General features: G+C 37.9%; 1 protein-coding gene across 1 annotated transcript in view; it reads right to left on the bottom strand.

Moving 5' to 3' along the window:
• LOC101164318 (multivesicular body subunit 12B) overlaps positions 1-9,769 on the bottom strand; it is a 42,175-nt gene extending 32,406 nt beyond the window's left edge. The window contains exons 1-2 of the mRNA XM_023958624.1: positions 9,715-9,769; positions 6,077-6,178 (exon numbers count right to left, since the gene is read on the bottom strand). Of these exons, the coding sequence (XP_023814392.1) occupies positions 6,077-6,172 (96 nt within the window). The 5' untranslated portion in view covers positions 6,173-6,178; positions 9,715-9,769. The remainder of the gene's footprint in view (positions 1-6,076; positions 6,179-9,714) is intronic.
• Positions 9,770-14,804: the final 5,035 nt, after the last annotated feature.

The following is a 14,804-nucleotide window of genomic DNA, read 5'->3' as shown; positions in this document are numbered from 1 at the left end:
ACATTTTACTACATGTAGGCACCCAAATTCAGGCTTAACGTCCACTCTTATGTAAATACTGGAAGGAATATAGACCAAAATAAGGCGAAATAACCTGGAGGCTGCGATAGAAAAGCTCCACCATCACATCAGCAAATATGCTTGGCTGAAATGTCACGTTCCATTGGCCGTCCTGTGAGAATCACCCAAATAACTGCCAGAGTTATTTTCTAAAGGGATCCTTTACAAAGAAGAGTCAATCTAATGAGGTTCATTTAAATGAAGAAGTCATAGATCTCTGCACCCACCCACACATATTACCCTCTTGACAATAATGATGAATGACCCCAGTCACTAGGTGCGGGAAACACGGCGTGGAGAGATTCATGCAAAACCAGCACTGACTAAAGGGATGAGAGCAGGGGCTAGCATCGGGAGCAGAGACAGATAGCAGGATGCGGGAGAGAAAAAGATGAGAAGACGAGAGGGGAGAGGGATTGTGGGGTGTCTCCAACAGCCGTTTCCATGAAAGGTCCCAAAAGGAGCCTATACATCACCAGCCTCCCTCTTCCTTACAAGACAACCCGTCTTGGCCACTTTTTCCAGGTCAGTAGCCAGCGCATCCTGTCAGCGTAAACAAAGGGCTCGCTTTGTGAAACCCAAAGTCAAGCTGAGGAGTAACGAGGGCACAGTCCTCCAAGGAGGCACCTCAGGCATCATCCTGCCACAGCCGCAGGCAACAGGGATGGAACGCTACTTGAATGTGAAACAACCAACTGCTGAGCCGCAGCATGAAAAGCATGTGTAAAGTTGCACCGCCTCTTTTCTAACACTTTCAAGCCTGCTGCCATACGGCTGCTGCGTTAAATAGACTTCAATGAAAAGGAAGTCACAAGCCCGGTGAGGGACATCACACCCTTGACACAGAAAAATGTCATATCATTTGATTTTAAAAATGCAGCGACAGGTTCAACTGCCACTTGCAGTGATCTGAAGGCCCACCTCTGAATGATGTCGTTAGGGGACTTGTGAATAAGCCAACTTGTAAGGAGCTTTTCTGGATACAAATGGCAGGAGTGAGCTACATGAATAGGCGTGGAATAAAAAGCTATAACGCTGTGAAATGATTAAAATACAAAAACAAACAAACAGCAGATTAAAAAGTGCATGACTCATACAGGGAAGCCAAAAATACATTTCAGTCAGACAACTCATAATATTTATTTTTTACATCTTTTAGTTTGCTTTCACATACTTTGTTGCTTTCACATTCACTTTCCTTTAAGTTAGCATTCACTTTCCTCCGAGTAGGCATTTTGCATTCCTCCAAGTTAGCATTTCACATTCCTTCAAGTTAGCAGTTCACTTTCCTTCAAGTTAGCAATTCACTTTCCTTCAAGTTAGCAGTTCACTTTCCTTAAAGTTAGCATTTCACTTTCCTTCAAGTTAGCATTTCACTTTCCTTCAACTTTGCTTTTCACTTTCCTTCAACTTTGCATTTCACTTTCCTTTAACTTTGCATTTCACTTTCCTTTAACTTTGCATTTCACTTTCCTTTAACTCTGCATTTCACTTTCCTTTAGTTTGGCATAAAACTCCGTGCAATTCCAAGAGACAAATTTCCATAAACTTTTGGGTAATAACTACCCCTAACAAAGCTCACAGGTGGAAGCCGGGGAGGAGGGTGGGGCAAAGAAAGCAGTGCTGCAGTAAAGAAGGATGAACAACTTACACACCTGGACTTAAATAGGATGCTGCACAGGTGAATTGATTAACTGACCCACCCTAGGGGAGTGGCCTGAGGGAAAAGCCTGCCTGAGTTGCCTGCCCGAAATGCTCCCAAGGTCGCTCACTTCAGTCAGACAACTCATGCAGTAGTAATAATATTTATTTTTTACATCTTTTAGTTTGCTTTCACATACTTTGTTGCTTTCACATTCTTTGACATTCACTTTCCTTTAAGTTAGCATTCACTTTCCTCAGAGTAAGCATTTTGCATTCCTCCAAGTTAGCATTTCACTTTCCTTCAAGTTAGCATTTCACTTTCCTCCAAGTTAGCAATTCACTTTCCTTCAAGTTAGCATTTCACTTTCCTTCAAGTTAGCATTTCACTTTCCTTCAAGTTAGCATTTCACTTTCCTTCAACTTTGCATTTCACTTTCCTTCAACTTTGCATTTCACTTTCCTTTAACTTTGCATTTCACTTTCCTTTAGTTTGGCATAAAACTCAGTGCAATTCCAAGAGACAAATTTCCATAAACTTTTGGGTAATAACTACCCCCAACACCAATTAAATCAAGGTTGGAAAGAAATTAAATGTATATCAGTATGTAATCATTATGTAATGTTGCAGCTGTGACGCAGAAGCTAGATTCGACAGACAAGCTCCCCCTCCATTCTGATCTGACTAGATTTATATACATCCCATCTGAGCTGGCATGTGGCTCAAAACTGTACGCCTGGATAGTTCCATTATTTCTCGCCATTTTTTTTGCACCGTTAATGTTAGGTTGGGGTTGTAAGCTAGCAGGAGAGAGTGTAAACACTTGACGGGAAATGGGATGGACTTACTCCACACCAACATTCCTGCCCACAACTCACAACTCAATTTCTAGTGTACTACTGCTGCTCTGCAGGAATTATCTCGTAGAAAACGGCACAGGTTTCCTGAACTTGGATTAAAATGGCATAACTAAGACACCAACAACGCTTTGAAAACAGCAAAACTGAAACTTTGAAGAAGAAATAAAAGGTAAAAAAATTACAAATTGTGAGAAGTACCGTTAATGTTGTCCTTTCCATATTTAAATAAAACAAAAAGCCTACATATTATAAAAGAACTCAGATACATGTGCAACAGTTGATGATAACATGACATATTAAGGGTGTATTCAGACTGGAAAAGTTTGCTGGTCCAGACCATGTCTGTTTACTCTGGGTCCACTTAAAATGTGTTCTTGATTATTTGTGGAAACGGACACTGTTTCTCTTTAAGCGTACCAAATGTATCTAGTCTGAACACAACCTTAGATCCAAGGTCCTAATTGTGGACTAAGCCACCATTCACATTGACTGTAATCAATGTATGAGACTGTAGTTTTTGTTCCGCTCTAAACCTGTGCTTTCTTGTGCACACACAACTTGTTTAGGTGCAGAAATCTGAGTGCACCATATCAAACAGTTAAAAGCTAATCAGGCCTTTATTTTGTAATTAAAAAAAAAAGTTTTGGAAGGTTTCAAAGGGAAAATTTTGGAAGGACAAGAATAACTAAAAAACAGTACAGCCCATGCTAAACTAGACTTTTTAGTGGCATAGATTGAAGGAATGGGGATGGTCTGCCATTGGGCAGGTGCAGGTCTCCCACATGAACCAAACAGTACTCAAAAGACCAAACCAATTTTGATTAAAAGTTAGAGAAGGTAACCAATGGAAACCGAGGTAAACACAATTCATCCTCCAATGATTGTTGTGATTTTATCATGTGGCATTTTGGCATGAACAAAAATGCTGTAAACGTGGTAGCGACAAGAGGACAGTTGCTGTCCCAAACATATTCATTTAGACAGACATCAGGTTAACTGGTCTTGCAAAAACTTGGCCAAAATACTCAGAACTCATCAATGTCAAAACTCTGAATATGTTTTTTGATCCGTCCCTTGATGTTCCATATATTTTTTTCTACTGTTTCACTGCCTCTTCTCAATTCTTTATTGCCTCTTCTCCTTTCATGCAAGTGACCCAGATATTGACATTCCAGCAACACATAGAGGAATTTTTCTTGTCTTGAAATGCACCTGCAAAAAGATAAAGTCTGATAGAGGAGCAGTAAGTGAGGATGCACAGGTGTAGCTTCACTGTCTTTTTGTCTGCTGCGACATCAGTTTACAGTGAACAGAGCTTTCATAAGAACTGGTAGTATTCATCTGGCAGAGATCATGAGATACACTAGCATCTTAGAAAAAAAATCAATGGACATCCAGTTCCTCTGAGCCCCATGTCATTTTTAATTGGTGCCATTTTGTTTTCTACTGAGTAAAATTTAGATTCACATCTGCACCCTCATGTTTCTGCTTTTCCTGGTTGACTCATTCACTTTAACTCAGGTAAGTGAACATTAAGCCTTAAATTTCTTTTAGTAGTTACTTTTATTAGTGTTCATTGTACGTGGGTTCAGGGGTCGTATGTTGTCTGTTTTTGTTCTAAATGTTAGAGCGCTTTGAGTTGCGTAATGTGTAAGAAGCGCTTTTTTTATAAATAAAGTTTGATTTGACCTGATTTGATCTTGATGGAAATACTGTATAATTAAAAAGGCGTTGAAGCATATTGTTTTTAAAAAAAAATACATATAATAAAAAAAAAAGCCACAGCTACATCATGTCATGACAGACTTCACTGCTACGTGTCCAATGCTGTTGTGGGGATTGACTCACAAACAAAAATAAACTGTTCATAATGTTAAATACAACCAATACTTTCACAACATTTTGCTCTGTAATGTGTTTGGATAAAGTTAAAACCGGCTGGCAATATCTTGACGAGCACAGGAGCAAAACGGACACGGATCATGTCTATGACACAGACACATTGTGACTTTTCTCCATATAATTGCAGGTAATTTGATTGTTTGTTTGAATAGTTTGTTTTTGTAGTTCTTAATAAATTAGTACAAAAAAGACAAAAAAAAATTAAGAAAAATAGGAAAATTTGAAAGATCTCTCTTTTTTATTGAATATTGTACATTTTTATAAAAAAAAAGTATTAACAGAAAAACCATTACTGACAGTTTCATTATTATTTCATCTTTTTAATGTCAAATACATTTTTTTTGGTAACTCTTAACCAAGATTTGTATACAATTGTTTGACTATTAAACATTCAGTGGTTTCTGGCTGCACAAAGTTTGTGATTTTCTTCACATTCACTAACTTACTTTGAAATGTAAAAAAAATGTTGGTGCATGATTCACCTGCACATGCACATAATCTTCTCATAAACTTTAATGCATTACTGCAATGAGAGGAAGTCTTTTGGGCTTCCTTTTTTTTTGTCACTATCCTGTGGTGTGTTTATACTCCTGCCCGTGGGTGTGATTCCACCCACTATCATCTGTAGGAAGATTTGAACAAGCTGCCTCTGTAGGGTGGAGCAGGAAGAGATCAGATCTGGGAGCAAAGGGAGGGACTGGGGGCATAGGGTGAAAATAAAATAAAAAAAAAAGATAAAGAAGATAGGAAGCAAGAAAAAGAGGAAGAGAGATCTGCCCCTGAGCTTGATCCGAGCTGTTTGATTTAAGCAATCTTCTTTTATTGTATCCTTTTTTTATAGCCACAAAGCCGTTTCAATAAACACCTAACCCACAAAACTTTAAATCATGAGCCATTCTTTTTAACAGTAAAAAATGTTGTGGTACTTGAATATGAGAAACGCATAGGGACAAAGGGAAATGATTGGGGCCAGGACAAACATCATTAAACCCTTGCCCCTGGTGTCTCTACAGTACTGGGGGCAACTAGAATAGAGAAACCTCTCAACCATCAAAACAAGCTGTATAAATAAATTATCTGACTGGATCAAAAAAAGAAGAAGATAAAAAATAAAATAAAATAAAGAAAGGCTGCCAACATCCTTACAGAGCATTATAATACACCAAGTTTGCCCACACTTGTTACTACTGAATGAAGTGGAATGCCACCAGTGCACTTATGAAGTAAAATGTGCAATTTAATCAGAAAATTAGGGTGGGTCATTTCAAGCAAAAAGATCCATGGGATAATGGGCAACATATTAACAAGTATGGAGGGTGCGGCTTGTAATGTAAAATGATTGTGACCTAAAACACTGACGATAATATCCTGCAGATGGAAATGAAGTTTCATCATTTTAACATGTATTATATTGTATGATATGCTGAACTCTGTGAGAAACTATTTTGAAAAATCGTACATGTCATTAAATGTTTTTTTCAGCTTTTATTACCAACTAGTTTTAGTCCAAATTAAATTGTATTCTTTAAAGATTAAAAAGGAAAAGTCTGGATATTTAGATTCAACATAGTTGGTGAAACATGAATTGCGATGCAGCTGCACATATACTCACAACATAGTAGCCATCTGGGGCTTTGCTGGGTGAAGTTATGACTCCCATTGCAGTGATGGGCTCCGAGGGAAGCTGGCTGCTTTCTTCTGACATCATTGAGGTCTGCAAGAAAAATAAAAGTTCTATCCCCTTTAAATAACTTTTATTCACACTGAAAAGTGTGATGTAGAGTTAGTTTAATATTTTCTTTTGACAAATAACAATTAGTAAGCAAGGAGAGTACTGAAAACAATTGGGTAACACTTTCTTTTACAGTACAGTACTTACAGTGTACTAAAGTGTTATTTACATGGTACTTATTGTGTAACTACTGGGTACTTCTAGGGTATTTACATGGTACTTTTTATGGAATTTACTGGGTGCTTACAGTTTGTTTACATTGTACTTTTTATGGGACTTACTGGGTACTTACATGGTACTTTTTTGTGTCTACTCAGTACTTATATGGTACTTATTATGTATTTATGTGGTATTATTTAGTTCATACCTATGTGGTACATACTGGGTATTTATAATATACTTACTGGGTATTTACATGTTGTGCAAAGGAGTCTTTTGTGGTACTTACCACATGTAAGAACAAGGTAAGTACAAATAAAGTACCTTGACCTTTAGGTCTGTACTCGTATGTTTCATGGTATTTACCATGAATTTACCACAGAAACTACCCCTTAAGTACAATTAAACTGGACTATAAAAGAAAGTCAGCCCTATTTCCACTCAACTACATGGTACTTTCATTACTAAATACTAGGTATGTTCACTTGAATATTACTTGGTACTTACCCCTTAAGTACAATGAAACTGGACTGTAAAAGAAAGTCAGTCCTATTTCCACTCAACTACATGGTACATGGTAAATGCTGTGTATGTTCACGTATTACCTTCCCGTACAGTCTAAATACACACTTGGTCTTCTGACCTTACCAAATGAGACAATGCTAACTTGTTGGTAAGGGTAAAGTAACTGCATTGTAAAAACATATTCTGGCCTGATTACTTCTTGTAACATGTGGCAAATTTAAAACAACAATCTTTAATATGATGCACTTCTGCAGCATACTAAGTGTAATCACAATTACATTTCTTTAAAGTTCTCAACAGTACAGTAAAAAGGAGAATTCTGAAGAACACATTATTTTTCATATTATTTATCTTTTTTTCCAGAGTTTGGTGTTGTTCCAGGAATGATTCGCAATCCTTAGCATAGCTCATGAGTTTGTCACTCACCGTGAAAACAGGAAATTTCAAGCATTGCAGTCAAAGCAATAAAGAACTCGTAGAGATTTATCAAACTCAATACAGAATCATCAAAGTCGTTATGCTTTTTACGTTCATTTGAGCTTGTATTGTGATTTTTCTTGCAGTTACAAACCCTGAAGAAGTCCTCCACCCTTACCAAACTCTACTGAAGGAATTTCAACAGACAAAAAGCACAACCCTGACATGTCGCCAGTGTAATATAGACAAAACTACAATAGATTTGACTGCTACAATTGCAGAAATGACTTTGGCTGGAGAAGGTGATGATCTGGGGCCACTGTTTTCACAGTGGGTGACAACTAGTGAGTTAATCAAAGGAGTATGAATCATTCCTGAAACAACACCAAACTCTGGAAGAAAAGATAAATAATATGAAAAAAATCGGTTCTTTGAAATGCTCCTTTTTAACTGTTTTGTTGAAAACTTTAAACAAATGTCATTGTGATGACACTTTGTATGCTGCATAAGTGTATCATATTAAAGATTGTTGTTTTCACTGCTGTCTTGTTTCTCTTTAAATTTACCACATGTTACAAGAAGTAATCGGGCCAAAATATATTTTTACAATGCAGTTACTTCACCCTTACCAACAAGTTAGCATTGTCTCATTTGGTAAGGTCAGAAGACCAAGTGTGTATGTACACTGTACGGGAAGGTAATACGTGAACATACACAGCATTTACTACTGAAAGTACCATGTATTGGTATTCTTTTAAAGTCCAGTTTCATTGTACTTAAGGGGGTAAGTACCAAATAATATTCAAGTGAACATACCCAGCATTTAGTAGTGAAAGTACTGTGTAATAAAGTGGAAATAGGGCTGACTTTCTTTTAAAGTCCAGTTTCATTGTACTTAAGGGGTAAGTACCAAGTAATATTCAAGTGAACATATCCAGCATTTACTACTGAAAGTACCATGTAGTTGAGTGGAAATAGGGCTGACTTTCTTTAACTGTCCATAAATACACAATAAGTACCATATAAGTACCGAGTAGACACAAAACAGTGCCATGTAAGTACCCAGTAAGTCCCATAAAAAGTATCATGTAAAAACACTGTAAGTACCCAATAAATTCCATAAAAGTACCATGTAAATACCCTAGAAGTACTCAGTAGTTAAACAATAAGTACCATGTAAATACCACTTAAGTACACTGTAAGTACTGTACTGTAAAATAAAGTGTTACCTCATTGGAACAAACAAAACAAAACACAACCAATAACAAAAGATGGAAAACCTTAGCCAAAAGTAGAACTGCACCTTCTGCAGTCATTACATGCTGAATGGAGTGGGCTCTTGTTGGCTGAAATGGGTACATTATTGACTTCTTGATGAGGCTTATTAGCCTCTAGAAGAAAAAGTGACCATCTAATCCACAATCAAATGACCAGTGACAAAACACCATTTGGAGACCTCCAAATGACTTCACCAAATCACAAATTAGGGTGAGTGATCACATATTTTCAAGGAAGTCCAAATCAATTGCTATCTATTTCTGTCTGGGGGAATTTTTGCTTAATGGGGATGCAAGCCTTTTACTGGGTAAGTGGCTTTCTAAAGGTTCCCTTATGCAATTTTATTAGATTAGCTTTAAAGCATTCCTGCGCTAACTGACGAAGCTGCTACGTTCAATCTTGATATTTACAAAATCTACTTTAATTAAGGTGATCAAATTAGGGGATTTACTACAGAAAACAACTGTCTGTTTAACAAATGTAAGATAGTTATTTGTTTTCAAATGGAACAGGATGCCAAATTAGCTAAAAGAATGAATAATGTCCTGCAGCAAAATAATTTGTTCAAAAAGGAGGAACTTTAGACTGTCCAGATCATCTAATTTTCTGTGTTTCTTTAAATCAACCTTTATTGTGTGAACCAAATCAAAATTAAAACCTTTTTTTTTAAACTATTTTCCACCGCAAAAGCAAATCTATCTGAATTAAATTTTTAAATATTGCAAGTTGTGGCTATCAAAAATATAACAGATCTTTGGAATATAGTAAAGTTCCAAGCCCTGGGTGCTCCGGTTTTTCTTAGCTTTATTCAGACGGTGATTATAGTTTTGTTGTCAATGTACTACACTGTGAAACCCCTGAATATATGTTTTTATACCTGTTAATAGTGATTTTGATTGGGTTACCATGTCAGATGTACCATTGAGACCATAGGGGAACACAACAATTGACTTGATACCCTCAGTATCTACTGCTATTTAAAACACGCTCCTTTTGCTTTGACGTATGTTTTTATGCTCTCTATGGTAAATGTGGTTCTGGGAAAATGCCCCTTTAGTGCTCTTTTATATCCCGGTGTTGTCCCAAACTGGTCTGACTAAAAACTCTGCATTTCACAGACTGCAACAATCGCCTCTTACCTTGATGTCTCGCCCAACTGAGTAAACCGACGTCTCCAAATTCAAACACTTGGACTTTGCACATTAGAAAAGGGAAAAATTTCCGGGCTTCACTAGTTGTAAATGATTGACCCAAACCCAATATGGCACAACAGTCTCATTACTTTTGTAAGGTCACTCCACATATAAAAACTAAAAATAATGAATATAAATGAATAAAAAATGTAATGAAATATTTTTAAACAATTTAAACCTTTTTTTTTGTCTAAAAACAAAATTATTACCAAGTTCCCCTATGTTAAATTCTGTGTGTCAACAGGTCTCCCCTCTCACTGCTTTGACCTGTTATGTTTGTCTAGTGTTTGTGTGACTAAACCTGTCCCTTCAGCTGTATTACAGTCAAAGAAGACCTGCTGAGGCATATTTTCATCTAGTTGGATTCCCTTACACAACAATGCAATATGAGTTTAAAACAAGATCAAAAAAAGATTGTCCCTTTTAAATTACTTCATGAAGCTTTTGAAAGTACAGGCCGGACCATTACTGACTTCTGTGCATACTTAAGCAATAATTTACACAATTCAATTAAGCTATACTAACAAAATTACGCTCAAGCTTTACTGAAACACTGGCATTACATGAATATATACGCAGGTCACGCCTCCTGACAGTTGCTTGATTCTCTAACAGTTATCACATATCACTGTTGTAATTAGATAAAAGTAAGACAAAGAGTATAAAGACAAATGTATTAACCTACCAGCTGCATTAGGATGTGCATCTCCTTGAGAAGAGAACTTGAAAGCCTCTTTGTACATTGTCCAAAACACCAGCAGGCGACAGACGCTTCCCTGTGATGAGGTTTATTATTATTACCGCAATCCATGTCGATCAAATAAATTATTTCATTCTGAACCTATTATCCTAATTAGTTCAAATCAAAGGCTTGCTGCTCTGTTCTGTGAAACAGTGCCACGTGTCAGTAGGGTATCTTCACATGGATTGCACACAAAAAAGGTGGCCTCCTTAAGTATCTTACATTGTTTTACTATTACACTCGTAAAAAAGCATAAAACATTTGATATGATAATCCAAGTGTGTTTTAAAGGGACACTTGGATGTGTTTGGCTGCTAGTAGTATGCTTTCCTGTTAATGAACACAAAAAATTGAACCAAATCAAGCTATCACTGGGTGAGATGGTGTACTCTGTGCTGGACAAGTACCGTTAGTTGGTTTATTAAATATGTATATATTATATATTTTTGCAATTAAAATCAACAAAACTTCATTTTCTGTCATTGTGATGTTTGTATATTTTATCTTGTGGTACAAATATGTATGTTTCTTTAAATTATGTTGTAAGTTAAGATTCAGGAGTGCATTTAGAGTAACTTGTAGTCACTGGTATCTTAATGGAACTGTTTCTGTACTTTCATGCCAGCTACAAAAGCCATGGATAAAAGAAGGTATGAAACACTTTATTGGAATCCTTAACAGTCTCAGACCAAATAATCTTGACTTGTGGAGTTCCCTAGAACTCCATTCCAGAACCTCATATTCAATCTATACACAATTCTTCTGGCTGCACGGTGGAGCAGTGGTTAGCACTCTTGCCTCACAGCAAGAAGGCCCCTGATTCAAGTCCCGGCTGGAGGACATGAAAAACACAACATCAATGGGGGACCTTTCTGTGTGGAGTTTGCATGTTCTCCCCGTGCATGCGTGGGTTTTCTCCGGGATCTCCGCCTTCCTCCCACCGTCCAAAAACATGCTACATAAGTTGATTGGCAACTGTAAATTGTCCAAAGGTGTGAGTGTGAGAGTGAATGGATGTGTGATTGAGGATATTCCACCCTGCGACAGACTGGCGACCAGTCCAGGGTATCCCTTGCCTACGCCCAAGTGGCCGGGATAGGCTTCAGCAACCCCGTGACCCCGAAAGAGAATAAACGGTTAAGAAGATGAATGAATGAATGAACACAATTCTTCTAGGGCTGCTGATATACAGCAAATACATGCTGACACAATTATGCAGATGACATGCTAGTTTACATATCTCTCAGTCCAGACAAATAGGCAACATGAGACTCCCTATGTCACTGCTTCTTACAGATTTGTGAGTGACTGGGAAATGTTTTGCGGGAAACCACAGACCAGACTGAGATATTTATCTTTCATCCAGATTAACAAATAAAATATACTGACAGTCGCCTTGAGTCTTTTTCTTGAAAATCTACAAGTCAGGTTAGAAATTTGGCTGTAAACATGGAATCAGACAGTACATTAAATCTATAATATCATCATCGGTTTACCATCTTGAATTCACAGCGAAAATCTGAGTATAGTTGTCTAAATCACACATAGAAAGACTTAATCATGAATTTAACTATTGCCAATTAGACCAGTGTTCTTCAACCGGTGTGCCGCGGCAAACTTTTGTGCCGTGGGATTGGTCAGGGGTGCCGTGGAAAATTACCCATTTTCACTGATCTAAAAACATTTGCCATCTCCAGGATATCAGCTCTGTGTTCATCCAAACAGGCCCTGATAAAACACTGAGTATTAAGGAATATGAACGATCGTAAAATAAAATTTTCTTTGTGTTTATTTGATTCTATCAATGACACTATGATAAGAATGACGGTACCGCAATTTAGCCACAGCTTCAGCCCTGTTTTCAGAAAGGTTACGCCCCTTTAAATGTCTCCACCAATTATTCTTGGAGGCTTAATCATTCGTCATCAGTCAGACCAATCAGAAGTGGTTAAATTCTTCACTTCCTTGTTCGGATTCTGCTCATAAAGTCTCTCATTTCCAACAAAAACATTAGCTAAAGCTCGTCTTTAGTGGTATAGCTTTCCGTGGAATCCGGTGTCAGCCTGTGAAACAAGTGAACAAAACCACAAAGCTCAGAGAAGCGAGTCTGTCTTTCATCGGCGGCGGCAGTTCTTGCACTACATCTCCCATGATGCGTTGGGTTAAAGTGACAGCGTCTCAGCATACAACGAGTCTTCCCTGTCAAATGTCTTGAAACCACAACAAACACACATCAAACAGTTTTTGAATCTTCTTGATGAAATCAGAGGTCAACTGTTTAGTTCTCCTTCAAGGTTTGTGTTTTTTATTGACAGCCAAACATCCCAGTGTTTGGTCCAAGTCATCTTTCTAACTGAAACATTTTTCTAATAAGGTCTGGATCATTTTATATGTTAAATTTAAGAAGAAGTAATAACAACATTAAGGAAACAGGATAAAGGTGAAGTGGCCAACAGACACAATTAAACTTAATTGAATTAATTTAATAATCTAAAAGGAAATACAATGTTTTTGTTAAAGTTTTCAAGACTTCTTCTTTGATTAAGACAAGAGAAAAACTAATAAAACTTCGACATGTTCACTTTTTGTGTAGCTACAGAAAGCATAAATATAATGTTAGTCTTTCTGTGTAAATGTTATTAAACATATTGTGATCACATAATTGCTCAAAAATTATAGTTGCCTTTGCACAAACATTGAAAAAAATATTCAAAATAAAGAAATCCCTATTTACATAGAATATATTTGTTTTTTTGTGACGTTACATAAAATTGAATGTTAATAAACTGGAGGGAAAAAACAACTACCAGGGTATAATTACAAATAATTTAGTTGAAAATTAATACAGAAAACTAACTTAACTTTTATTACATCTTTTAGAAAAAAACAGCTGCAACTTCCAGCTTTTTCTGCCACATTCATCACAAAAATGCATGTGAGATTGCGAAGGGACATCAATACAGACTTTTTTCAATTCTTGGATGCAGGTGTGACGCAGGATTTTTGTCAAAGATAAAGTGTGCCTTGGCTAAAATTTTTTGAAAAACACTGGATTAGACCACTGTAACAGTCTGATCTAACTACTCGCTAAATATGTTATAAAACTGCTACAATTCATCCAGAGAGCTGCACAAGTCCTGAATAAAACCAGGACCGCATCAGTGCTGTCCTCAGGTCTTTGCACTGTCATTCAATTTTAAATCAGCTTTATGTGTGGCTTTCCACCAAATTACTTAACTAAGATGTTGGTCCTAATGGAACCACTTTGGAATCTGGGAATTCCAGGGAAACATCTTCAGCTGATCGTGGTGACCAGAGTCAGGTCTCAACAAAGTGAAGCAGCATCTTAGCCTTTATAACTTAGAGTATGAGAGCTAATAGCCCTTTATCTGTCCTCTCCTCCTCTAATCCTGCCTTAAAAAATGTGTTTTTTTGTTTATTTTTAACATGTTCTTGTGGCATTTTCCTGATGATGGAAAACAGATATTTAGATGAATAAGCTTAACCCCCCCCCCCCCCCCCCCCCCCCCCCCCCCCCGTGGACCGCCAACTTAACGTGGTGGGGGAGTTTGAGAGATCGAGTGATCCCCAGAGGCTAAGCTGTCGGGGGCTTAAGCCCCTGGTAGGGTCTCTCATGGCAGACAGGTCCTGGGTGACTCTTTGACAAAAAAAGAGTGGTTCAGAAGCCCCTGATGAAAAGAAAAATCAAGGACCCAATTAAGTCCCCCAGTTTGGCATCACCGGGGCCCCACTCTGGAGCTAGGCCTGGGGTTGCGCCTGGTGACCGTGGCTCTCCCCACGGTCCCCGGTTGGGCTCAGCCCGAAGGACTGACGTGGGACCACTCTCCCATGGGCCCACCACCCGTAGGTGACCTCAAAAGGGGCCGGGGGAATGTGGTTTGGATGGTAGTCAAAGGAGAGTGCCTCAGTGGCCCAAACCCAAACAAGTGTGCATTGAGGCAGTTTACAGCCAGTGTGAAGTGGCTGGGATGAGGCTCAGCACCGCTCGGCCTTTGTTCTCGACCAGAGAAAGGTAGTTTGCCATCTCTCGTGGGTGGAGTGTCCCTGCCCCAGGTGGAGGATGGATGGATGGATGGAAACTTAAAACTGTATTTCTGGGTTTTTCTTCATTCAAATCATTAAAAATCAGGAGCAGATAAAAATGCTGTTTGAAAAACATTTTATCTGTGTCATAGAATGGGTGGGCCACAAGCTCCCTACTCTGCTCCTTTCTGATTCATTCAGTTCTAGACAATCCATGTACGTCTTCATTTTCCTCAATCGAGCTGGGATT

This window comes from Oryzias latipes, chromosome 9 (assembly GCF_002234675.1).
Source record: "Oryzias latipes chromosome 9, ASM223467v1".
Classification (NCBI taxonomy): domain Eukaryota; kingdom Metazoa; phylum Chordata; class Actinopteri; order Beloniformes; family Adrianichthyidae; genus Oryzias; species Oryzias latipes.
The sequence above is the reverse complement of the archived record's forward strand: the minus strand, read 5'-3'. Positions and strand labels throughout refer to the sequence as shown.